Source organism: Amphimedon queenslandica, unplaced genomic scaffold (assembly GCF_000090795.2).
Source record: "Amphimedon queenslandica unplaced genomic scaffold, v1.1 AMPQUscaffold_13453, whole genome shotgun sequence".
Classification (NCBI taxonomy): Eukaryota; Metazoa; Porifera; class Demospongiae; order Haplosclerida; family Niphatidae; genus Amphimedon; species Amphimedon queenslandica.
This window is the reverse complement of record NW_003546311.1, coordinates 51,585-76,965: the sequence shown is the minus strand read 5'-3', so window position 1 is coordinate 76,965 and position 25,381 is coordinate 51,585. Positions and strand designations below refer to the sequence as shown.

The 25,381-nt window shown below is 39.4% G+C and overlaps 3 protein-coding genes across 3 annotated transcripts; 2 read left to right on the top strand and 1 right to left on the bottom strand.

Moving 5' to 3' along the window:
• The first annotated feature begins 11 nt into the window (after positions 1-11).
• On the top strand, positions 12-4,531 carry LOC100638298 (ABC transporter A family member 1-like). Its single transcript, XM_019995126.1, has 29 exons — positions 12-107; positions 163-309; positions 364-408; positions 504-582; positions 638-741; positions 792-826; positions 876-976; positions 1,067-1,188; positions 1,250-1,294; positions 1,342-1,442; positions 1,497-1,606; positions 1,680-1,760; positions 1,831-1,884; positions 1,939-2,021; positions 2,133-2,205; positions 2,261-2,343; positions 2,393-2,514; positions 2,574-2,709; positions 2,760-2,810; positions 2,863-2,962; positions 3,010-3,075; positions 3,129-3,205; positions 3,262-3,390; positions 3,441-3,537; positions 3,587-3,746; positions 3,795-3,910; positions 3,952-4,024; positions 4,123-4,234; positions 4,292-4,531. The coding sequence occupies exons 1-29, from the start codon at positions 45-47 to the stop codon at positions 4,406-4,408; spliced, it is 2,682 nt and encodes an 893-aa protein (XP_019850685.1). The 5' UTR covers positions 12-44; the 3' UTR covers positions 4,409-4,531.
• On the bottom strand, positions 4,474-5,488 carry LOC100638168 (cathepsin Z-like). Its single transcript, XM_003385672.3, has one exon. The coding sequence runs from the start codon at positions 5,467-5,469 to the stop codon at positions 4,612-4,614; it is 858 nt and encodes a 285-aa protein (XP_003385720.1). The 5' UTR covers positions 5,470-5,488; the 3' UTR covers positions 4,474-4,611.
• Positions 5,489-5,611: 123 nt separating this feature from the next.
• Positions 5,612-25,231, top strand: LOC100638042 (dynein heavy chain 5, axonemal-like). The gene is made up of 49 exons (XM_011404911.2): positions 5,612-5,802; positions 5,854-5,988; positions 6,046-6,133; positions 6,201-6,685; positions 6,735-6,911; positions 6,974-7,087; positions 7,270-7,437; positions 7,506-7,684; positions 7,749-7,956; positions 8,040-8,125; positions 8,303-8,576; positions 8,652-8,906; positions 9,006-9,323; positions 9,445-10,411; positions 10,467-10,702; positions 10,747-10,851; positions 10,947-11,060; positions 11,113-11,367; positions 11,416-11,610; positions 11,696-11,788; positions 11,841-12,040; positions 12,093-12,246; positions 12,833-13,099; positions 13,283-13,387; positions 13,485-13,646; positions 13,775-13,999; positions 14,053-14,290; positions 14,378-14,679; positions 14,773-14,967; positions 15,071-16,978; positions 17,067-17,423; positions 17,476-17,766; positions 17,894-19,452; positions 19,630-19,954; positions 20,028-20,273; positions 20,575-20,772; positions 20,856-21,422; positions 21,503-21,618; positions 21,754-21,956; positions 22,663-22,736; positions 22,793-23,023; positions 23,132-23,326; positions 23,425-23,526; positions 23,629-23,789; positions 23,859-24,015; positions 24,086-24,238; positions 24,296-24,355; positions 24,410-24,565; positions 24,664-25,231. Exons 1-49 carry the CDS (start codon positions 5,662-5,664, stop codon positions 25,045-25,047), a joined length of 13,884 nt encoding a protein of 4,627 aa, XP_011403213.1. The 5' UTR covers positions 5,612-5,661; the 3' UTR covers positions 25,048-25,231.
• Positions 25,232-25,381: the final 150 nt, after the last annotated feature.

The window sequence follows — 25,381 nt, the reverse complement described above, 5'->3', positions numbered from 1 at the left end:
TTGACACACCCACATCTTGTCATGTGACACGTGGAAAATTAAAAATGGCAGTGGCAGGAAGGTTTAGGCAGCTTCGTCTTTTGCTATGGAAGAACTGGTTGTTCATTGTAAGGAGAAAGGGAGAGAGAATATTAACATTCCTTCTTTTTTTAACATTACTAGATTAGGAGCTGGAAGACAACTGCTCTCCAGTTAATGGCCCCTTGTTTCTTTCTTGTCCTGGTTACTCTACTAAGTCTCCTTCCGCAAGGACTGGAAGATATCACTGACCCACAGCCTGAGACTTTAGGGAGGCTTCCTACTTGTAAGGTGAGACTCATCATGTCATTCAACATCATCATGTGATCTCATCACTCCCTTTAGTCATGGAATGGCAAAAACTGCTATACTCTCCTGGTATTTGGACTGGTGAGTCTTATTAGTAGTATTATTATTTATTACTGATATGTGTATGTACACGTAGTTCCCATTTCTTATAATTATTGCTATCATTATTACATTAGGATTTGTCAGCTCCTTTTTTTTCACCTAATGAAGAAACAAAACAGTGTATTAATACGCTAATGGGGGATTTTGCTACTGGTAAGCTCCTTTTTATGATTTATTTATTTATATTTTTATATATTTGCTGTAATAGTAAGTCACCTGGATCACGAACATATCAAAAATAATACTTACCTTGATTTTAAATCTATTTCAAGTGGTTTAGAGGAACTGATGCTCGACAACACAACACAGGCAGTAAGTGAATGTTATTGATTATTGCCTCATCCTTATTGTTGCTGCTATAGGCCATTGTGTTCCTTGAGTGTAACTATAATGGAAGGTAAGAGTATCATTATTGATTTGATGCATGTACATTGCTATCTTGCCAGTTCTCCTAAGCTCAATTACACTATAATGTATAATGCTACTCGAGCTTTAAAGATACAGCAACTTGTGTTTGGTTCACCGGACAAACCAGATGGGAGGAGTGGTTAGTTAAAACTGTTACATGTATTGCATCACACACACACACACTGCTTCCTTTCTACTTTTCCTTGTTCATGTGTCTCTCCTTTTCTAGAGATACAGTTAGCTCTTGATCAAGTCTTCATGTCACGGGTCCTCAATGAGTCAGTGAACATTACTGTGCAAGCTGAAACTTTCCCTAAGATATTTCAACAACCTTCCCTTGCATCTAAACAGGTCTCATAAGTGTACATGTATAATTATTTGTTATTAATTATCTGTTAACTGATTATTGTAGGCTCAAAGTGCTACTGTGTTTCTATTTTGTGCCATTACCTTCCAGGTTACTAATAAATTATTATTATTATTATTATTATTATTATCCTCTAGTTTGTGATGATGCTTTACAATGTAGTCTCTGAGAAAGACCTCAAGTTGCGTCAGGGTCTCAAACTAACCGGACTAAAGGACTCTGTCTACTGGTGTGCCTGGTTAGAGACTGGTTTATATTGTACAGCTTATACTCCTCAATCCTTTTGACTTAGGACCATAACTGGTTTTGGAATTGCTTTTGTGTCTACCTGTATATTAATGGCAACTGGTTATGCTTGTCAACTCAAATATTTTTTCAATACCAACTTCATCATTAACTTTTGTAAGCAACTGAAACCACTTTTATCCAGTGTCATCATCATACATTTATTTCCTTACATTCTTCTTCCATCTAGTATTATTCTTTCTATACAGTTCAAGTATGGTCCCACTAGCCTTCTTTGCTAGTGTCTTCATTAATACCATTAGAATGGCAGGTACCATTATTATTATCATTATTAATAAATATGCTCTTCACTTTCCTTTGTATCTTCTCTTTCTCTCCAGTTGCAGTTGGTATGATGGTGTTTGTTATTGGGCTCATAATAATATCACTACTCGGTAAATAAGGACATTGATTAATTTATGCATGTCAGTATTTCATTTTACTTTTAGGTAATCCATTCCTGTTGTCCCAGCTGTATGTGTACGTGAAGCCTCTAGTGTATGTCCTTTCATTCTTGCCTCCATTTCATCTGGTGAGTTGAGTTGTGCAAGCAAAAGATGTGAAATTACATGTATCATGTGATCACTGCATGTAACTTAATTTTGACCATAAGTTTTGTTGATTATTCCTCTTTTCTCATTAGTCTAAGGCCATGGGTGATATTGGTCTAGCCTCCAGTGACACTGATTCCAATGGGTTACCACAGACTCCTTATCGTAAGGATAATACAATTTATTCGTACTTGTCTCTTGATTTTATACAACTAATAAGATTACGGCTGGAATGAGTTATTCAAGCAAATCAAAGTCCTCCTGTTTGATTTCAGTAATCGTGAAAACCCTGTGGCAACTTATGTGAGTACAAATAATTTATTATTTATAATAATGATGCTCCTTTTTATAGCATGAACTCCCTCCAACCTACGAGTCTTTTCTAATGCTCATTGCTAATGGTTTCTTCTATGGGATCCTCTTTTGGTATTTGGACAATGTTATCACCGGAAATCATGGGATACCTAGAAAATGGTGAGAACTTTGGTGTGGACAACCATCAATTGTAACAATTATTTTTGTTCAATTTGTAGGTATTTCTTCCTTCAGTATTCATATTGGTTTGGCGACTGCTGCCCTCAGAAGCAGAGAAGCGGTCAGTATCTTCTAAGGCCACCAGTACAGAGTCTGCAGAAAGAAGGAGAGGGAGATTCACTTCTGGAGGGCCAAGTATGATAAGTGGCTTATATAAGATATGGTTTTATTGCTATCCCTTGTAGCAAAGATATGGAGCATCTGGGAATGCTTTGGTATTGAATGGTCTGTGTAAAGTAAGTGATCCCCCTCTCTCTCTCTCTTTCATGTTTATATATTTTCATGTAGAGATATGGCTCTTTTCTGAGGTGTGGAGATTCAGCGATTCCAATGGCAGTCAATAATTTAACGCTCTCAGTTGAGCAGGATCAAATCCTCTCATTGCTGGGTATATATTATGATTATCCTTGTATACATAATCCTCATTCTCTCAAGGTCATAATGGTGCTGGTAAGTCTACTACCATTAATATGCTCACTGGGTTACTCTGCCCTGACAAAGGTATAATCATTATATATTTTTATTTATCTTTTAAGCTTTGCCTTTTTCTGCAGGTGATGCTTATTTTTATGGTCACAGCGTCACTAAAGAACTTGATTTAGTTCGAAGTTCACTTGGCGTATGCCCTCAGGTAAAGACAGTATGCATTTGACAGTTACTCTAATTAATGTCACACACACTCTGCAGCATGACATACTGTGGAATGATCTGACAGCTCAAGAGCACATGGAGCTGTTTGCTGGTATGAAAGGAGTACCAAGAGGATCCATCAAGAAAGAAATACTCCAACTACTAGAGCAGGTCCAGTTGGATCATGTAAGTGATAACATTAGAGACACAGTATGTGATGTGTGCAACATGCCTAGGTTGCTGATAATCGTGTTGGTACTTTTAGTGGTGGGATGAAGAGAAGGTTGAGCGTGGCAATGTCGTTCCTTGGGGACCCCTGTGTTGTGTTTTTAGGTTTGACCAGTCGATCATACTTTATTTTTAACGACTCTTTTCCTTAAAGATGAGCCTACCACTGGAATGGATCCAAAGATCCGGCGGAATATATGGAACCTGATCCTCGAGAAGAAGAAGAACCGTGTGACTGTGATGACCACACACTCAATGGAAGAGGCTGACATACTTGGAGATACTATTGCCATCATGACCAATGGTCAATTAAGGTGTGCATATACTTGTACTTAGTTAGATTTAATGTCCCATTGTTATAGAGTGATGGGTACTTCTGTGAATCTAAAGAACAGGTTTGCTGGCTACAATATAGAACTGGTTGTACGTGAAGACAACGTCCAACAAATAATGGACATTGTTGGGACTCAGTTGCCTGGTGGGTGTGGCTGGCTAAGTACTGTCTTTCATTGTTTGTAGGTGCCACACTTAAGACTGAGCCTCTAAAGGTGGAGGATGGTGTACTGTTACCATATAATCTTCCTCCAGATTGGTAGGTGTTGCATAAAATTCTTTATTGTATAATAGAGATATGCATATGTTGTAAATTTTACTTGCTAATTTTTGTTTTTTTTCTCTAATTATCGGTAGTCATGCCAATGTCGTTCCTTTCTTTAAAATACTTGAGAAAGAAGACCAGATAGCTGCTGTTGTGTACGATTACTCGATATCTCAGACAACTCTTGAAGAAGTTTTTATAAACGTGAGAAACTTTTTTTAACCACTTGCATTTCATCTTGATCTTGATCTCTCAAATCAGGTGACACTCCATGAAGTCTTCAGAGAGAAACAGTATCAGCCATTGTTACGGAGTGGTTCCATAATGTCTGGTGGTAAAGTATCACCTCCTGCCTCTGACAATACCTACTCTTCCTAATAACTGTTACCCTGTGCTCGAGTGAAGGGGCAATGCAGGATTTTTATTTAAAATTATTTTATAAGTATATCAAGAGAATATTTTGTTCTTTATTTAATAAAGTAGTCATATTGACAAATGAAACTGAAACACAAGCACTCAAGTATATAAACACTGTACTGCAAAATTAAAAATGATTATACAATTCTTCTTGATGTCTCTCTTTATACTTTTGGTACAGCCCAGGCACATGGATGTCTCTCGATATTCAAAGTGTTCTTTCCTCTCTCTATTTTAAACCACCCTCCCTCTCCCCATTCTGTCCCAAAAGAGTTACGTCCAATCCAATAATTGACTCCATTTTCAGTGCCCCATCCAATCAGAGAGATGACGTGCGTAGTTACATTGTACGGAGTATCATCAGTGATGACTCCACCAGTGTACTTGAGGAAATTGTCAGTGTGTGCATATACAGAGCATGCTATGGGGCCACGGGCGTACATCTCCGTCATCATTTCAATCTCACCGGTCACATTCCCGTATTCTGAAATGTGGTAGAGTGTCCCGTTCACAAAATGACAGTTGCCGAAGGTGTCGCACTGTCTGCACATTCGCTGAGTACACTTCGTACCCTCTGCCCAGTTCGTGAATACCACGCCCATATATGGAGAACAGGTGGAATCGGTGATCCCGTTGTTGTAGATAAAGTCGTATGCTAGGATGTCGCTCCCTCCCTCGCAGGATCCCATTTCCACAAACCCTTCCTCTCTCCCGCAGTCCAGCAGAGCCTGCATGCTAAGATGAGGGATTATGACGCCAGTTTTCAAGATGAATCTATCAGTGAGGGCTCCAGCTGAGGCATGGGCCCAGCAGCCGCCACAGGGATTGGGCAGGAACTGGTTGGTTGGTGGACTGAGGTAGTGATCCTCTCTCCAGCTGAATGATGAGGGGAGAGACTCGGGCTTCATTTGCGGGAGAGGAGACTTTACGACACTAGGCCACGGGTGAGGAGCCTCTTTATACCATCCTATTCCCTGGCTGGGGGAAAAGAAGAGAAGAGAAATGAGGAGAAACAAAGACATTTTGACGAGATGTCTGATGAATGTGATGATTCAGCTAAACTGAATTTCGCAGACAACCGCAGCATCTGCGCATGCGTATTGGGACTTGGCGGGGATAATTAAACTCGGCGAATGAATTTCATAAAAATAGCTTCGTGCGTGTGGTGGGCGTATTTTTATTCGCAACAAGCAAGAGATTCTCTTTCCTCAGCTATGGCTGACGGAGAGAAGGTACCACCACTAACCAGGCAGTTTTCCAAAACTGCAGTCACTCGAAAGCACTTTCGTCGTGACCAGACGCAAGAGAGGCGAAAGAGCAGGGGCCCTGTGACAGACTCCAACAAAGAAAAACAGGTATCATATCCATCTTCTTTCTGCTGCTTTAAATGCTTCATTTGCTGACAGCAAAAGCTCAAGGAAGAAAAAGAAGCTAAGAGAGCGACCCTGGATGCACGTCATCAGCATCTATTCTCCTCAGTAGCTGCTAAACTTGGCCTTGAAGATGCTGAAGTTGAAGATTTTATTTTGGAAGGAGACCAGGTGAGACAATAGAGAGCACTGCACAAGAAAGACATAATCTTACTTTTAAATATATAGCTTAGTATGATGGACGATTTCTTTGCTGCAAATGGTCCAAAAGGGTTGTTATTTTTCTACAAAGAAGTTCCCACTAAAACTCCAGATGGTAAGTACTGTAATCATTTTTTTCTCATATTGATTAGCTTCCTTGTCTAATTAACTTATAACTGTAGGTAAAGCAGGAAAACCTGTTAAAGAGCTCTACGTTACTGATGGGACTAAAGAACCTTTCCCGGGTCTTGGCATGTTCTTTCTACGTGCGTCACCAAAAGCACTGACAACTGCCAACATTGCGCAAGACACAAATTTTGGTGTCCTAGAATCAAGGAGTGGAGGTGGACTCCTTGAGGCAATGGAAACACTAATGAAGAACGTGTTTGTGCCTGCACTCAAGGAGCAGTCTAACTGGGGGGAACTCTCAAAGGATGTGTCGGGTCATAATGTAAAGGAATCATTCCTTGGGAAACTTGACAGTTTTATCTCTGTCCTTGCTAATGCTCGTGCAAGCGTAGCCGACGCTGCAAAGCTTTCCCCTTGCTCTCATCCTGGCGTGTCTGCAGTCTCCTCTCTCTCTGAAGCCATGGTAGCTGCTAATGTGCCAGAGATAGTTGAAGGTGCTGAAACGACTGCACTCCTATGGTGTAAAGAAATAGAGCAGGTAAGCCTTCTACATTACAAAAGCTGCAAAATATAAACTTTTGTTTTAGATACTGACAGAATCTGAGCAGTTGAGGAAAGAGGCTGATGATGTTGGCCCCAAAGCAGAACTAGACCATTGGAAGAAACGTCTTGCCAAGTTTGACTCGCTCACTGCTTGTGTCAAGAGCCCTCAGTTCAAGACTGTAATGAGCATTCTGTTAGCATCAAAGTCTAAAGTGTTGAAGGTATGAGTATATTCACGAACTGTCTTTCAATGCTCGTGAATAAATGCTCTGTTATTGTGTAGACGTGGAAGGAATTAGATCTTCAGATCACTGATTTTACTAACGAGGCAAAGGATAATGTCAAGTTTCTTTATACGCTGGAAAAGTATTGTGAACCTTTATACAAGTGCAATCCAGTGAGTATTGATGCTTATTCAAATAGCAGTCATTATTCCTTTAGTTTAAATCATTATTTAATTGATTAATATGCACTATTAACACTATTGACTTGATATAAATACAACAGTAATTACAATTCACTTCACCATGTTTAATACCCTTATGTTACTTCAATTCTTATCTTATAAAACAATAATAGGTAAGCATGCTGGATGCTATCCCAGGATTAATGAATGCCATCAGGATGATAAACAGTTATTCACGGTATTACAATACCTCAGAGCACATGACGGCATTATTTGTCAAAGTCACCAACCAGATGATCAACGCATGCAAGGCACACATCACTGACAATGGGTATCACAAGGTAAGCCTAATTATTATATAAGACTATTGATATTACTCATGCTTCTATTGATATTGTGCTCTCTGTAGGTTTGGGAGCAGGAGAGAGACCAGGTTGTCCTCAAGATGGAGCATTGCATAAAGTTGAATGAAGAATACCAGCAATGCTTCCAGAGGACAAAGAAGCGCCTTGAAGACCATCCTGATGAGAAGCCTTTTGATTTCTCTGAAATGTACATTTTTGGCAAGTTCAACAGCTTCTGCAGAAGGTAGCGCCATGATAATTGACTATGTATGAATACAATTTTTATGCTTTTTGTATCTTCCATGCAGGCTGCATAATATTACCGAGTTCTTGAAGACAACAAAAGTCTACGAGACTCTCTCCCTATCTCGTATTGAGGGTATTGAGACTTTTAATTCTCGTTTTAGTCTCCTAGCGACTGGACTTAAGAAGAAGCCTTATGATGTCCTTGATCACAGGAAGGAGGATTTTGAAGTTGATTATGAGGACTTCAAGTTGCAACTGAAAGACCTTGATGTAAAAAAAATTATTATTTTTATTTATTATTATTATTATTATTATTTATTATTATTGTTATTTTTTTGTTGTTGTTGTTATAGTTTCAGCTTCAAGCTCACATGGACCAGTTTTATGTAGGGCTCACTTCAGTTGAAAGAGCTATTTACTTTACAAAGAAATTTGAACGGTGAGTTTTGGGTCAAGAAACAATTGTTGTGACTGGAAATCATTGGTTTGGTCTATTTGAAGTTTGACTTTCTACGCTTTTTGCATGTATCACAAAAATTATCCATTTTTGACATATGACCTACATATATACGTATCAACAACTTCTAAAATTTCTTCTCTCACTCTTTTTATATAGCCTTAAATTGCCTTGTCTGGATATGTTAGCAAAGTGGAGGTTGACTGTTGATTTATTTGTTGCTGATCTCAAGTTTGTACAAACCGAGTACAATTCCAAGAAGCACTCTCCTCCTCTTAATCGAAACCTGCCTCCTCTTGTCGGGAAGATTGCCTGGTCTCGCCAGCTCTTTCATCGCATCAACAAACCTGTTCAAGGTTTCCAGTCTTTCAAGAAAGTCCTTGATCTACCGGAAACTCGGAAAGCACTCAAGGGCTTTAATAAACTGGCACAGGTATGTAATACCTTTAAAAAATGGAAATAATTATTAATAATAATCTTACTCTCTCTCTCCCTTTCTTTATATTAGGTGTTGGTGGAATATGAATTGATTCACACTAATCTTTGGAATAAGAAAATTTCCGACGTTGAGAAGAGCCTCAACTCAACTCTCCTTGTGCGAGACCCAGACACTCAAGTCGTGTACGTCAACTACGACCCACAGATTCACGAGCTAATGAGAGAGATTGATGTGATGGGACAGCTGGGGATAGATGTACCTCCAAAAGCAATGGAGATGAGGCAAAAGAGAGATGAGTTGAAAGAGAAATATGATAGCTTAAAAGTGAGTCATATATATATAGATATAACACTCACATATATGCATAAATATTTTTACTTGGATTATTTTAATGACATTATTATGTCTTTCTTTGCTTTTCAGTTGATGCTGGAGGAGAACGAGTCTGTCAGAGCTCAGATCCCCGACCTTCTCTTCAACCTCATGTTGCCTCACCTTGAAATGATGGATGAGACACTGAGCCCTGGCCTGACCCTTTTACGCTGGACCTCACTAAACATTGACTCATACATTGAGAGTGTGAGGGCCTCACTCAAAGAGCTGGAGACGCTCATCAGTCGTGCTAAGGATATACTGGATGTGAGGATTGAGGGAGGACTTAGCCGAATTAAACAAACTGTTCTCTGTGAGTTGCCTGACGGAGAGCAATGGACACCTCAACAGTTCATGGATAAAGTGAATGTAAGTTATGTACAATAAATATGATGGTGTTCACTGTTAATATAGAAAGCAATGATAATTTTTAATAATGATATTTTAATGATAAATAAATAAATATTAGTCCTTTTTAATATCATTTTAGGCTTTGTGTGAAAAGTGTTCCAGTGAGCTTGATTCTCATACTTTAAAACTTGAGCTGGCCACTACTGAGCTCCTTAAGCTCCTCCTCTCTCTTGAGGATGAGAAGGAGCTGGAGCTACTTTCATCAGACAGCAGTCCATCTGTAGCTACTGTTAGGACTGGAGTGTCCCGTCGCTCAAGTGTTGCACATGTAGACATGAGTCTACCTCCAGGAGAAGCAGCTGAAATGAGACGAAAGAAAAAGAAAGAGGAGCTGAGAGAGGAGGCAGGGGCTCTTTTTGATTATATTTCCCGGAAGAACAGCGAGGCACTTGTACAGGCAACCCGTACTACACTAGAGAAGCTAAAGAAAGCTCTCAACCCTCCAATAATTAACTATGCCGATCAAAGTGACGAGAAAGGAGAGAGACAGCCTGTGCTTAAAGTCCACTTGGAACTAGCAATACCTAACCTTGTCGTGAAGCCAAACTTTGAGTCAATACAGGGAACTATTAATGATATTGTTCAGACTATACTGGGAGTCCATAAGAGGGTCTATCAGTGGGGACAGGCTAGGATAGAGCCAGGGAGTGAATCGGAAGTCCCTTCTTTGACATCAGCAAGTCAAGGAGCCCTCGCTGCAGCTAGTCAGACTCTCCCAAGTCCTTCGCAAGCTCAAATGTCAAAGAAGCCAGAGCTAAAGAACTTTCATCGAAATGTAGTTGAGCACAAGGACATTGCAAAACTTGTCTCTGGTCTTAGTTCAGCCATCACTGCAGCAAAGCCAACAGTAATGGAGAGTTTTAGATACTTTAATGTTTACGAGGATTTATGGAAGACCGAGCAGTCGGTAAAGATAGCCGAGTTTATGGATAAGGACCCATCTCTGGGAGACTTTGAGGGTGAGATGAAACATTACGAAGTATTGGAGGCCGAGATTGAAGCAGAGAATGATCTGATCATTGTTGGAGCTTTTCTCCTTGATGCTAGTAAGGAGCTTAGTTTGAAATTACATTTAATGTTTTTTCTCTCTCTCTTTCCCAGCTAATCTTAAATTATCCATCATTGCCGAGTCAAAGTCATGGAAGGTTCTTTATGGGCAGCACATGAACACCAAGTTCAGTACCTTAATGGAGAAGACCCTGGAACAAATTGAAGACATTGCAAAGAGACTCAGTCGACCGATAAAAGACCTTGATGATGTTCGTACGGCAATGTCCGCCTTGTTAGAGATCAGAGAGAATGAGATTCAAATTGACATGTCTCTTGGACCAATTGAAGTTAGAATTATCTTTAGTTTTCTACAATGACTGCTTCCTCTTAGGAGTCTTATGGAGTGTTGAGTAAGTTTCAGATTCAAGTTCAAAAAGAAGAGGCAGAGAGAGTAGACACTCTTCGTTACTCTTGGCAGAAGCTCCTTGCATCAGCTGTAAGAACTACCAAAGATATTATGAATCTACATTATATATGATTGAAATTTTTTGTCATATTTATGATGTTGAAAATGTCTGGTTTGTCATGTAGGCTCAAGTCCAGGATCACTTGATCAAGATACAGTCTGACTTCCAAGAGAAGCTCCTTACAAATGTTGACATATTTAAAGTAGATACAGAGAAGTTCTATGGTGACTATGCTACAGTAAGTCCACCCAATGCCTCAATCATTACTACAAAATATTGTATTATAATAGTCTGGGCCAATGGTCGAAGGGATTGCTCCCAGGGAAGCTTCGGACAGGTTAAACCTGTTTCAGACCCAGTTTGACGAGTTATGGAGACGCTTTCAGACATACACTGACGGCGAGAAACTCTTTGGTCTCTCTTCAACTGCCTACCCAGAGCTGGATAGAATCAGGAAGGAACTTAATCTCCTCCAGAAGTTGTACGGCCTTTATAACATTGTGATGGACAGTGTGGATGGATATTATGACATACTTTGGACAGAGGCAAGATTATATTAAAATGTACGTCATTAGACTAACGTTTTTATTTAGGTTGACATTGAGAAGATAAATAATGAGATCCTTGACTTCCAGAACAAGTGCCGAAAGTTGCCTAAAGCTGTCAAGGACTACAAAGCATTTGATGACTTGAGGAAGAAGATTGATGACTTTAACGAGACTTGCCCTCTCCTTGAAATGATGGCAAACAAAGCTCTGAAGGAGAGACACTGGCAAAGAATGGAGGCAGTAAGTGTATAGTTGTTTCTCTGTGCAGTGTGCATATTATGTAATGTGTAATGTGATTATTTGTATTCCTGCATGTGCTCTCTAGGTTACTAAACACAGCTTTGATGTCGAGTCAGAGAATTTCCTTTTGAGGAACATAATGGAAGCTCCTTTACTTCAATTCAGAGAAGACATTGAGGTAGAGACTGTTGATACTTGAGTATTATTTACCATCTCTTTCCTCTCCTCAGGATATTTGTATAGCAGCTGTTAAAGAGAAGGATATTGAGGCAAAGCTCAAGCAAGTGGTTGTTGATTGGGGCGTCCAGAACTTTAGCTTTGCGCCCTTCAAGACAAGGGGAGAGCTTCTGCTCAGAGGAGAAGAAACTTCTGAAATTATTTCACTAATGGAAGACTCTCTGATGGTCCTAGGATCACTTATGTCCAATAGGTACATGACAATTAGTTTAGTGTTAATTCCATTACTATTTTCTCTTCTCTAGATATAACGCTCCCTTTAAGAAGGACATACAACTTTGGGTTCAAAAGTTGTCAAACTCAACTGAAATCATTGAGAATTGGCTTGTTGTTCAGAATCTCTGGGTATACTTAGAAGCAGTTTTTGTTGGAGGTGACATTGCAAAGCAGCTTCCAAAAGTAATCCACTTAGTTTTATGTACACACATACAGGGCTTCCCAGCATAGTGCTCATGCAGCTCATTTGTTCCATGTCACAAAATCTGTGACAAGCAAAACCCCATTTGTTCCATTGTCACTATAAATCCAGGACTTTTGCCAGATTTTTTAGCAACTTTAAAAATTTATAAAAAATCCAAATTTGATTGAAATCTGTTCAAACTTTTTACGCAACATAAGAACATGTATATGTATTAGAAAAAATTATAAAAATGAGAAAATCTCAACTTTTTATTTTTGACGAAATTTGGCCAAAATCCCTGTACTATAGTACAGGGACTTTGGCCTGATTTTTTAATAACTTTAAAAATTCATAAAAAATTTAAATTTGATTAAAATCAGCTCAAACTTTCTACACAACATAAATACATGTATGCATATCAGAAAAAATTATTAAAATGAGAAAATTTCTACTTTTTATTTTTGAAGAAATTTGGCAATTCAGTATATATAATATATGTAATAATATCTATAATTATATTAAGTTTTATGTTTATATAATTATTTTATATCTACAGTTTAGTATAATATAATGTACATTATATAGGAAGCTAAAAGATTTCAAAACATTGACAAGTCTTGGATAAAAATAATGACTAAAGCACACGAGATCCCGAACGTTGTCCAGTGTTGTGTTGGAGATGAGACACTTGGCCAGTTGCTCCCTCATCTCCTGGAGCAGCTGGAGTTGTGTCAGAAATCCCTCACTGGCTATCTTGAGAAGAAGAGGCTCATATTTCCTCGATTCTTCTTTGTGTCTGATCCTGCACTCCTTGAGATATTAGGACAAGCATCAGACTCGCACACCATACAAGTTAGTATTTTGCTATTGTTGTTCTTTTGCCAAAAACGGCACTGGAAAATTCTTATAGTGGTATTCATGCATATTGATGCAAATTTCTAGTTATAGCTGCATAGTACAATGTGAATTATAGTGCTGTGAATTCATAAATTTGTGTGATATATGTTTTTATAAATGTCTTGTTAATTTGCATAGGCTCATCTTCTCAGTGTCTTTGATAACATAAAGACTGTTACTTTTCATGAGAAAGAGTACGACAAGATACTTGAGATCAAGTCAAGAGAACCAGAAACAATTGAAGTACATTAATTCCATGATATCCTTTTGTTCACTCTCTCTCTCTCTCTCTCTCTCTCTCTCTCTCTCTCTCTCTCTCTCTCTCTCTCTCCTCTTATAGCTGGAGCAACCAGTAATGGCACAAGGCAATGTTGAGTTATGGCTGGGCAGTCTTCTCACTGCTTCATTGAATGCAGTCAAGTTTGTGATCAAACAGGCATCAGTTGCTATTGCTGATCCTAACTTTGCACTAATGGAATATCTCAACAATTATCCAGCTCAGGTATGGAATTATAATAAACATAATAATAAAATATAAAGTAATTATAATTATCATTATCATTATTATTATTATTATTATTATTATCATTAAATAAAGGTGCTACTAATTCATTGTCTCTTTGGCTCTAGGTTGGTATTCTTGGTATTCAACTCATATGGACAAGAGATGCTGAAGTTGCTCTCTCTCAGGCTCGCTCCGACAAGAAGATAATGGCCGCCACTAATGACTTCTTCCTTGAAATGTTGAACTCACTGATTGGGATGACAACGCAAGAGCTTAAGAAGATAGACAGAGTCAAATACGAGACACTTGTCCTCATTCACCTTCACCAGCGAGACATCTTTGATGATCTGGTAAGCTTCCTCTCTTATATGTAATTGACTATTAATTTCTGAATTTTTCTTAGGTTCGTTTGAATGTCAAATCTGCAACTGATTTTGAATGGTTAAAGCAAAGCAGGTTCTATTTCAATGAAGACACTAGCTCTGTCGTTATTTCAATAACGGACGTTGACTTTACATACCAGAATGAGTTCCTTGGCTGTACTGAGCGTCTGGTCATTACTCCACTCACTGACAGGTGCTATATCACACTAGCTCAGGCCCTTGGGATGTCACTGGGAGGAGCTCCTGCTGGCCCTGCAGGTAAGCTTTGACAATAATTTCAATTTTGTCATTAATAACAATTATTTCCGTATATTTTTTACTATTTTTTTTTTCTTAATAATAAAGGTACTGGTAAAACAGAAACTACTAAGGACATGGGTAGAGCTCTAGGTAAATATGTGGTTGTGTTCAATTGCTCAGATCAAATGGACTTCCGTGGCCTTGGGCGCATTTACAAGGGCCTGGCCCAGTCTGGCTCCTGGGGCTGCTTTGATGAGTTCAATAGAATAGAACTACCAGTACTCTCTGTTGCTGCACAGCAGATATTCATTGTGCTGATAGCTAAGAAAGAAAGGAAGACAGAGTTCATTTTTACTGATGGTGACGTGGTCAGTCTTAGCCCAGAGTTTGGACTATTTTTGACAATGGTATGCTAACTTAATTACATAATATTTATTATTCATTATCACTACTTGAATATACTGTATGATATCTATCATCATCATTTGTATTTTCTATAGAATCCTGGTTATGCCGGTAGGCAGGAGTTACCAGAGAATCTCAAGATTAACTTTAGGCCAATAGCCATGATGGTCCCTGATAGACAAATCATTATTCGTGTCAAACTAGCTTCTTGTGGTTTCCTACAGAACATTGTCCTTGCCTCAAAGTTTTATACATTGTACAAACTTTGCGAGGAACAGCTATCAAAACAAGTAAGAAAATTCATTATAAATTTTAATTGATTTGAATCTACATTTGTCTTACATGTGTACATGTATGATGTATTTTGTATGATGATTTTGTTTCTTCTTGCAGGTTCATTATGACTTTGGGTTAAGGAACATCCTATCTGTCCTTCGTTCCCTGGGTCCAGTTAAAAGGATGTGTCCTAACGACAGCGAAGAGATGATTGTAATGAGGAGTTTGCGTGACATGAATTTATCTAAACTGGTTGACGAGGATGAGCCGCTGTTCCTCAGTTTAATAAACGACTTGTTCCCAGGGATCACCTTGGAGACTGCTGGCTATCCTGAACTTGAGGCAGCCATTGATACTAGGGTCAAAGAGGCTGGCCTTATCAATCACCAGTCCTGGACACTCAAACTAATCCAACTGTTTGAGACACAGCGTGTCCGTCACGGTTTCATGGTCCTTGGTCCTAGTGGAACAGGTAAGACTTGCTGCATTAACGTACTAATGAAAGCAATGACCGACTGTGGAGAGCCACACAGGGAAATGAGAATGAATCCAAAGGCCATCACTGCCCCACAAATGTTTGGTCGTCTTGATGTAGCCACTAACGACTGGACTGATGGTATATTCTCCACTCTATGGAGACGGACTCACAAAGCAAAGAAAGGAGAGCACATATGGCTAGTCCTAGATGGACCGGTAGATGCCATATGGATAGAAAACCTCAACAGTGTACTGGACGATAATAAGACACTGACGCTTGCTAACGGTGACCGTATTCCCATGTTCCCTGACTGCAAGATTGTCTTTGAGCCGCACAATGTTGACAATGCCTCCCCAGCCACTGTATCTCGTAACGGTATGGTCTACATGAGTTCCTCTGGTCTGGACTGGAAGCCCATTCTTCAGAGCTGGCTCCTTAAAAAAGTCAAAGAGAAGAAGATAACCTCATCAGAGTCTGATATACTTCTCAATATATTTGAAGGCTCATTCATTGACATATATAACTATGTGTCTGTGATGCTTGAGGCAAAAATGGAGCTACTCCAGTGTAACTACATAGTGCAGGCTTGCTACATAATAGAGGGACTCATACCATCAAAGGAAGAGAATGTATCACTAAAGCCAAAGCATCTTGAGCACTTGTACATATTTGCAATAATGTGGAGCATAGGGGCCCTCCAGGAGTTGGACAGTAGGGCTAAGATGGAGTCATGGATGAAAGAGCATAAACCTGATCTGGACTTCCCTGTGCTTCAAAATGAAGGTGATACTATTTTTGAGTATGTGCCAGCGGAGGATAATGGTGACTGGATACACTGGTCGACCCGTGTTGAGGAGTACGTGTATCCAAGGGACAGCATACCTGCCTATCACACCATCCTTGTACCTAATGTCGATAACGTCCGCACTGACTTCCTCATCCACACACTGTCAAAGCAATCCAAAGCTGTTCTCCTCATAGGAGAGCAAGGGACAGCTAAGACTGTCATTATCCATGGGTACCTCTCAAAGTACAACGTTGAGGAGCACCTCAGTAAAGGTCTCAGTTTCTCTTCTGCTACCACCCCGGGTCACTTCCAGCGATCAATCGAGAGCTACATTGACAAGAGGGTGGGGACCACTTACGGCCCACCAGCTGGAAAGAAGATGACAGTCTTTATTGATGATGTGAACATGCCCATCATTAACGAGTGGGGGGATCAGATCACTAACGAGATAGTACGACAGACTAGTGAAATGCAGGGTTTCTACTCTCTTGAGAAACCAGGGGACTTTACGCACATTGAAGATATTCAGTTCCTTGCTGCCATGATCCATCCTGGAGGTGGTCGTAATGACATACCTCAGAGACTAAAGAGACAGTTCAGTGTCTTCAATTGCACTCTGCCCTCTAATGCTTCCATTGACAAGATATTTGGTGCTATTGGTTGTGGGTACTTCTGTGCTGAGAGAGGCTTTGGCTCTGAGATAATTGAAATGATACCAAAACTTGTCATATGTACCAGGAAACTGTGGCAAGACACTAAGGTAGGGCCTTACTATTATTATTATTATTATTATTATTATTATTATCATACCATAGTGGTACATGTATATTAAATACATTTCTCTTTAGGGCAAGATGTTGCCTACTCCAGCTAAGTTTCATTATAATTTCAATCTTCGTGATCTCTCTCGTATCTGGGAGGGTATGCTCCACGTTGAGAAAGAGACCATGAGCTCTCTTGAGGTTCTCTTGGGTCTCTGGAAGCACGAGTGCACACGAGTCATTGCAGACAGGTTCACTAACCCAGAAGATAAGGAGTGGTTTGATAAAAGGGTACCAGTGGTGTTTAGCGATGAGATTGGACCTGATGTTGCCTCTAGGATACCAGAGGAACCTTATTTTGTTGATTTCCTGAGAGACCCACCAGAGCCGACTGGAGATGAACCTGATGATGCTGAATTAGAAGCTCCTAAGATATATGAACCAGTTAAGCCAATGAAACGTATCATCCTTACTCTCTTTCTCTTTCTTTTTTCAGATTCCATCATATGCTGAAGTGGAGGAGAGACTCACTAACTTCCTACAGCAGTACAACGAGACGGTGAGAGGCTCTGGAATGGATCTTGTATTCTTCAAAGATGCCATGGTCCACTTTATAAAGATATCCCGTATCATACGAACAGACCGTGGGAATGCACTCCTAGTTGGAGTGGGTGGATCAGGAAAGCAGAGTCTCACGAGACTGGCCTCATTCATTGCAGGGTACAAAACCTTCCAGATCACACTAACAAGGACCTACAATGCTAACAATCTACTGGACGATTTAAAGGTACAGTCCAATACATAACCTTTTACTTGTATAACTGAGTACAAGATTATCAAATTTTATTTATGTATTTTATATTCTTAATTTATGTCCATGTATACTATTCACCATTTTGTTAACTTTTCTTTAGATTTTATACAGAACAGCAGGTCAGCAAGGTAAAGGAATGACTTTCCTGTTCACTGATCAAGAGATTAAGGATGAAGGCTTCCTCGAATACATTAACAATGTCCTCTCTTCCGGGGAAGTCTCAAATCTTTTTGCGAGAGATGAAATTGACGAAATAAACTCTGAGCTAATCCCGATCATGAAGAAGGAGTTTCCAAGACGGCCTCCCACACCCGAGAACCTTTATAATTACTTCTTAACCCGCGCCAGGAAGAACCTTCATGTTGTACTCTGTTTCTCGCCGGTAGGAGAGAAGTTTCGTAGTCGCTCGTTGAAATTCCCTGGGCTTTTCAGCGGTTGCACCATGGACTGGTTCAGCCGCTGGCCCAAGGATGCTTTGATTGCTGTTGCTCATCATTTTATTTCTGATTTTGATATAATGTGTACTCCTGAGGTGAAGCAAGAGGTGATAAAAGCCATGGGTGTATTCCAAGACTTTGTTGCTGAGAGTTGCGTTAATTATTTTGAGCGATTTCGTCGTACAACGCATGTCACACCAAAATCTTACCTCTCATTTATCTCGGGATATAAGAAGATTTACATTGAAAAGAAAAGTCAAGTGCAAGAGCTCTTTGACAGAATGAACACTGGACTTGATAAACTGCTGGAAGCTGGTGAGTCTGTGGCTGAGCTTGCTAAAGAACTTGCAGTGAAAGAGAAGGACCTAGTGGTAGCCTCAAAGGAAGCAGAGAAAGTTTTAGCTGAAGTGACAGTGAAAGCACAAGCTGCTGAAAAGGTCAAAGCTGAAGTTCAAAAGGTGAAGGACAGAGCCCAGGCAGTTGCTGATGCTATATCAGCCGATAAATCCGTTGCTGAGGAGAAGCTAGAGAAAGCAAGGCCTGCTCTAGAAGAGGCTGAAGCTGCTCTGCAGACAATCAAATCAGGAGATATTGCTACAGTGAGGAAGCTTGGCACTCCTCCTCACCTCATCATGAGGATCATGGACTGTGTGTTGCTCCTCTTTCAAAAGAAGCTCAACAATATGGCACAAGATCCCGAGCGTCCTGGCCCAAAGCCCTCGTGGTCAGAGTCACTCAAGCTGATGAGTCAGACTGGTTTCCTTGCAAGCTTGCAGACCTTTCCAAAGGACAGCATTAATGAAGAGACTGTTGAACTGCTTGAGCCATACTTTAGAATGGAGGACTACAATTCTGAAACTGCAAAGAAAGTGTGCGGTAATGTTGCTGGTCTCTGCTCTTGGACAAAAGCAATGTCTTTCTTTTATGGGATAAACAAAGAAGTCCTTCCCCTCAAAGCCAACCTGGCTATACAGGAGGTCAAGTTCCAGGCAGCACAGGCTGAGCTTGAAGAAGCAAACAAGACACTAGCAGCAAAACAGGAGGAGCTTGATGTTGTTAGGGCACTCTATGATGAGGCGATGAGTAAGAAACAAGCACTGATTGATGATGCTGAAACTTGCAAGAGAAAGATGAAAGCTGCCTCAGCACTCATTGAAGGACTGGGAGGAGAGAAGGAGAGATGGACCCAACAGAGTAAAGAATTTAAATCTCAACTCGGAAGGTAATCAATCACTGTTGAATCTGATATAAAAGCATTGCATGTTAGCATTATTATTATTCTTTTGTTATTATTTTATTAAATTTGAAAGATAATTATTGCTAGAATTGATACAACATTAACTTTGGTGTTTATTATTATTATTATTAATTTATTATTTGACTTGCATTATTTATACAGGCTGGTTGGTGATATATTGCTAGCCACTGGTTTCCTCTCATACTCTGGTCCTTTCAATCAAGAGTTCCGTGGCATTCTAATTGAAGCTTGGAAGAAAGAGCTTGCATCTCGTAATGTACCATTCTCCCTCGACCTCAATCTTGTTAGTCTGTTGACTGACTCTGCCACCATCAGCGAATGGAACCTTCAAGGTCTTCCCAACGATGAGCTCTCAGTCCAGAACGGAATCATCGTAACTAAAGCCACTCGTTACCCACTGCTCATTGATCCACAAGGTCAGGGGAAAACCTGGATTAAGAATAGAGAAGCAAACACTGAACTTCAGGTACAATTAAGAAAATTAAGTGGATTCTTAAGCTCACAATATCAATGCTGTTATTGTGATCATTCCTTTGTAGATGACTAACTTGAATCACAAGTACTTCAGGACTCATCTAGAGGACTGCCTCTCTCTCGGTAAGCCGCTTCTGATAGAAGATGTGGAAGAGGAGCTCGACCCTGCACTTGATAATGTACTGGAGAAGAACTTTATTAAAGCTGGCAGCACTCTTAAGGTGAAGGTTGGAGACAAAGAAGTCGACGTTATGAAAGGTTTTGTGTTGTACATCACAACTAAACTACCAAACCCTTCCTATGCACCAGAGGTAAGTTATATGTAGGTAACACAATCTATTTAATATTACAATGAGACATTACAATGAGACATGGGGTGTAATAGTAACAGTAATGGTAATAATTGCATGGTAAATCAATCAATTTTGAGCTGATTCCAATCAAAATTGGATTTTTTATGAATTTTTTAATGTTGGCCAAAATAGTAAGTAAATGCAATGTCATTACTTCATTAATAGCAAAATAGTAAATACATGCTTTTTGTAATCCTATATCTGAGTATGAAGTTTGTACTTGGATTATAAAGCATTAAGTATCCACCTTCTCTTACAGATCAGTGCCCGTACAGCTATCATTGACTTCACAGTGACAGTGAAAGGTCTTGAGGATCAGCTCCTTGGACGTGTGATACTGACAGAGAAGCAGGAGCTAGAGGTGGAGAGAGTTAAACTGATGGAGGAAGTGACAGCCAATAAGAAGAAAATGAAAGAGCTTGAGGACAGCCTTCTCTATCGTCTCACCTCAACAAAAGTACCCAAATAATAATTCTAATAATAATAACAATAATAATAATAATAAATAAATAAATTACACATGATTCTTGTTTTAAATAGGGTTCTTTGGTTGATGACGAATCCCTCATTGAAGTACTGAGGACTACTAAAATCACAGCAGAGGATGTTACTAAGAAGCTAGAGATAGCAGCACAGACTGAGATCAAGATAAACACAGCAAGGGAAGAGTACAGACCAGTCGCTGCCCGTGGCTCTATTCTCTATTTCCTGATAGTCGAGATGTCAATGGTGAGCGTCATGTATCAGACCTCACTCGTTCAGTTCTTGGAGATCTTTGATAACTCCATGGCTCGCTCTGCCAAGTCTCCTGTGACTGCTAAGCGTATCAGCAACATTGTAGAGTATTTGACTTTTGAGGCTTTCCGATATTCCACGAGAGGACTTTACGAAGAGCACAAGTTCCTTTTCACTCTTTTGCTGGCTTTGAAAATTGACCTGCAGAAAGGACATGTGAAACATAACGAGTTTCAGACTCTGATCAAGGGAGGGGCTGCGTTGGACTTGAAGGCATGTCCCCCCAAGACCTCTCGTTGGATCACTGACATGACATGGCTCAATTTAGTTGAGTTGTCAAAGCTCCAGCAATTCTCTGAAATACTAACACAAGTTAGTGATGTACTGTATACAATGATTAATGTGCTGCCTATATGGATGTATCTTTTATAATATATCAAAAATGTTTTTAGATATCTCGTAATGATAAAGGATGGAAACTGTGGTTTGATATGGAAGCTCCTGAAGAGTCGCCTATACCTGATGGATACAACGGTCTTGATACCTTTAGGAAGCTCCTCCTTGTTAGGTAAGAAATGAAAATAAAACAGAGTTATTCCTACTATTCACTCTTGTACAGAGTATATTGTTTAACATACTATAACTATACTATTATTACACTATACTATTATTATAATTTACTGCTATATATTCACTCTTGCAGGTCCTGGTGTCCTGATAGAACATATGCTCAAGCTAGAAAGTACATCTCAGAGTCCTTGGGTGTGAGATATGCTGAAGGTGTCATCCTTGATGTAGAGGGAATGTGGAAGGAGTCCAGGATAAGAGTTCCTATGATTTGCTTGCTCTCAATGGGATCTGATCCTACAATGACAGTTGATGGGCTTGCTAAGAAATACCAACTAGGTCAGTTAAAAGAGCAATAAAAATTGGTCATGTTTCTGGAAATAAGTTTCAGTAACAATTGACAAATTGCACTGCTATTATCCTCAGCCCTACTGCTGGGTTTTCCACAGGATTTTGGCATAGTGTTCAGTTATACATGTACATGTACTTACACATGTATGTTGTGTAGAAAAAAAGGAATTTTTAAGCTGCTTAAAAATTAGACCAAAGTCCCTGTACTACAGTACAGGGTCACGAGCAGGATTTGACAAATTGACTAGGAAAAAATTTTCTATTTTTATAATTTTTTTCTAATGCATATACATGTTCTTATTTTGTGTAGAAAGTTTGAACTGGTTCCAATCAAAATTAAATTTTTTACGAATTTTTTAAGTTACTAAAAAATCAGACCAAAGTCCCTGTACTATAGTACAGGGTCACATGTTGAATTTCGGTAAAAATGACTAGGAGAGATTTTTTCATTTTTATAATTTTTTCTGATGCATATACATGTTCTTATGTTGTGTAGAAAGTTTCAGCTGATTCCGATCAAATTTAGATTTTTTATGAATTTTTAAAGTTGCTCAAGAATCTACATGTATGCACTTATCAGCTCGTGAAGCCCACTGTTTAGCTCACTTAGCATACTTTGTAGGAACCCTGCCCTGTTGTACAACATATGTATTCCTTATATCAAACTTTACTGTATCATTAATTCATTTCACAGCTTGTCATACCATATCAATGGGTCAGGGACAGGAAGTACATGCCAGACGACTCCTCCAACAATGCCAGACTCAGGTCAGTGATACTATATCTTTTCCTTCTAGTATATTTATCCTTTTTTGAATCCTCAGGGTGGTTGGGTATTATTACAGAATGGCCACTTGGCATTGGATTTCATGGATGAGCTACTCAACACTATAGTTGAGACACAGTCAGTCCACGAGACCTTTCGGCTGTGGATGACAACCGAAATACATCTCAAGTTCCCTATTAACCTCCTTCAGATTTCTATCAAGTACACGTTTGAGCCTCCCCAGGGAGTAAAGGCTGGACTCAAGAGAACATATTCTAGCATGACTCAGGTAACAATAATAGTTATCTCTCTACTTTATAATGAATATTTAAAAGGAATAATTATTTGTGCATGATTCTGTACTGCATGTTAATAATAAATCATTTTTATCTAACAGGAGCATCTTGACTACAGCAACCTCATGCAGTGGAAGCCGTTGCAGTATGCTATTGCTTTCCTTCACACTACAGTCCAGGAGAGGAGGAAGTTTGGTCCGCTTGGCTGGAACATACCTTATGAGTTCAATCAGTCTGATTTCAACGCATGCACCCAATATATACAAAACCTTCTTGACGACATGGACATTAAGAAGGTAAGAGGAAGAAGATATTGAAAAAAAGGGACTGATTGACATGATTGGGGGACAAGAGAGAGGGAGAGATAAATTACTGTATTTTATGATATTTTTAGGGTCCATCATGGAGTGCTATACGGTATATGGTTGGTGAGATACAGTACGGAGGAAGAGTCACTGACGACTTTGACAAACGTCTGTTGAACACTTATGCAAAGGTACACTAATAATCTATACACTGATTGTGTATATGTGCCAGAGAGAAATTATAAAATGGAGAAAATAAAATACAGTTGCGTTATAGAATATTTGTTTTAAAGGTATGGTTTGGCGAGCACATGTTCCAGACCTCGTTCATGTTCTACAAGGGATATCAGATCGCTGTCCTTAAGACTGTCAAGGACTATCTTGACTTCATTGAGAAGCTGCCGCTAATAGACACACCAGAGATATTTGGAATGCATCCTAACGCAGACATAACGTATGTAACAGACGGGAAGCACCTAATTTTAATGCATTGAGTGTTTATTTGAAACCTTACGTTGCATAGGTATCAGAGTAACACTGCAAAGGCCTGCCTTGACACTATACTTGAGATCCAGCCCAAGGACAGCAGCAGTGGAGGAGGAGAGACAAGAGAGTCAGTCGTACGTAGGCAGGCTGGAGAAATGCTGGAGAAACTCCCTGACGACTACATACCTCATGAAGTATATTTTATTTATTATTTTTTTGTCGAAGAGTATTGTTACTATCATGTATATTTCTAATTGTGTATAGGTGAAGTCTAGGCTTCAGAAAATGGGCTCAATAGCTCCCATGAACATATTCCTGAGACAAGAGATTGATCGTATGCAGAGAGTCATTGGTTTAGTAAGGAGCACTCTCCAGGACCTCCAGTTGGCCATTGATGGAACAATCATCATGAGTGAGGTAAGTCTTTCATTTTAAAAACTACTCGTGGTATTGTATTATTATTATTTATTATAGAATTTGCGTAATACCCTGGACTCTATGTATGATGCTAAAGTGCCTCCACTTTGGAAAAAGGCATGTTTTAAACACTGTGTTTATTTATTTGTTTATTTATTGTTTGGATAACAGGTCTCATGGGAATCAACAACCATTGGTTTCTGGTTTACTGAACTCCTGGAACGAGACACACAGTTCAGGTCATGGATCTTTACAGGCCGCCCCACACTCTTCTGGATGACTGGTTTCTTTAATCCACAGGGTTTTCTGACAGCTATGAGACAAGAGGTCAGCATTTTGCAACAAGCAACGACTAGCCACCGATATTTAATACTTTACTGCTACCAGCATTAACAAGTATAGCATTGTTAATTGTTTTTTCATAGGTTGCTAGAGCACACAAAGGCTGGGCACTTGACAGTGTAGTTCTCCACAATGATGTGACTCGAATGAATAAAGAAGATGTGACTGCCCCTCCTCAAGAAGGCGTGTACATACAGGGCCTATTTATGGATGGAGCTGGTTGGGATCGTAAGAACTCCAAGCTTGCTGAGCCCACCCCTAAAGTGCTTTATGTCACCATGCCAATTATTCATGTATATGCCATTAACACCAAAGGGGCAAAGGATCCTAAACTATACGTGTGTCCTGTGTATAAGAAACCCCGTCGTACTGATCTAACTTTTATTACCGCACTCTATTTAAAAACCACTCAAAATCCAGACCACTGGGTGATGAGAGGTGTAGCTCTCCTTTGTGACATTAAATAACTTTGTATTATTAAGTTTATTGTAGAGACTTATTATTATAGTGCTAGTGTATGGTACACATATAATAACTTATTGTAGAATTGTAATTTTTGAATGGGCATGATCCACTGTGTTTCATTTTGATTGCCTTGTTTTGGAGTTTGCATTTGCAGAGCTGCTGGTTATTTCAATTATATAATTTCACTAAAAATCACTTGAAGAAAAAAAATAGCCTGAATAAAAAATATAACTATTGGGAAAAAATCCTAGCAAAAAACTACTGCACTACAAAACTGAACGAATAAAAATGTTCTGAGAATGTTTGATTGAAATATGTTCATTCCCTGTAATAAAA

Bases quoted from the DNA above. Each gene is read 5' to 3' on its own strand.
- LOC100638298 (XM_019995126.1), top strand. From the start codon at position 45: ATGGCAGTGGCAGGAAGGTTTAGGCAGCTTCGTCTTTTGCTATGGAAG. The intron at 742-791 runs GTAAGTGAATGT...TTGCTGCTATAG, and splicing joins TCGACAACACAACACAGGCA to GCCATTGTGTTCCTTGAGTG. The intron at 3,747-3,794 runs GTGTGCATATAC...CCATTGTTATAG, and splicing joins ATGACCAATGGTCAATTAAG to AGTGATGGGTACTTCTGTGA.
- LOC100638168 (XM_003385672.3), bottom strand. From the start codon at position 5,469: ATGTCTTTGTTTCTCCTCATTTCTCTTCTCTTCTTTTCCCCCAGCCAG.
- LOC100638042 (XM_011404911.2), top strand. From the start codon at position 5,662: ATGGCTGACGGAGAGAAGGTACCACCACTAACCAGGCAGTTTTCCAAA. The intron at 13,647-13,774 runs GTATGGAATTAT...CTTTGGCTCTAG, and splicing joins TCAACAATTATCCAGCTCAG to GTTGGTATTCTTGGTATTCA. The intron at 14,680-14,772 runs GTATGCTAACTT...TATTTTCTATAG, and splicing joins TTGGACTATTTTTGACAATG to AATCCTGGTTATGCCGGTAG.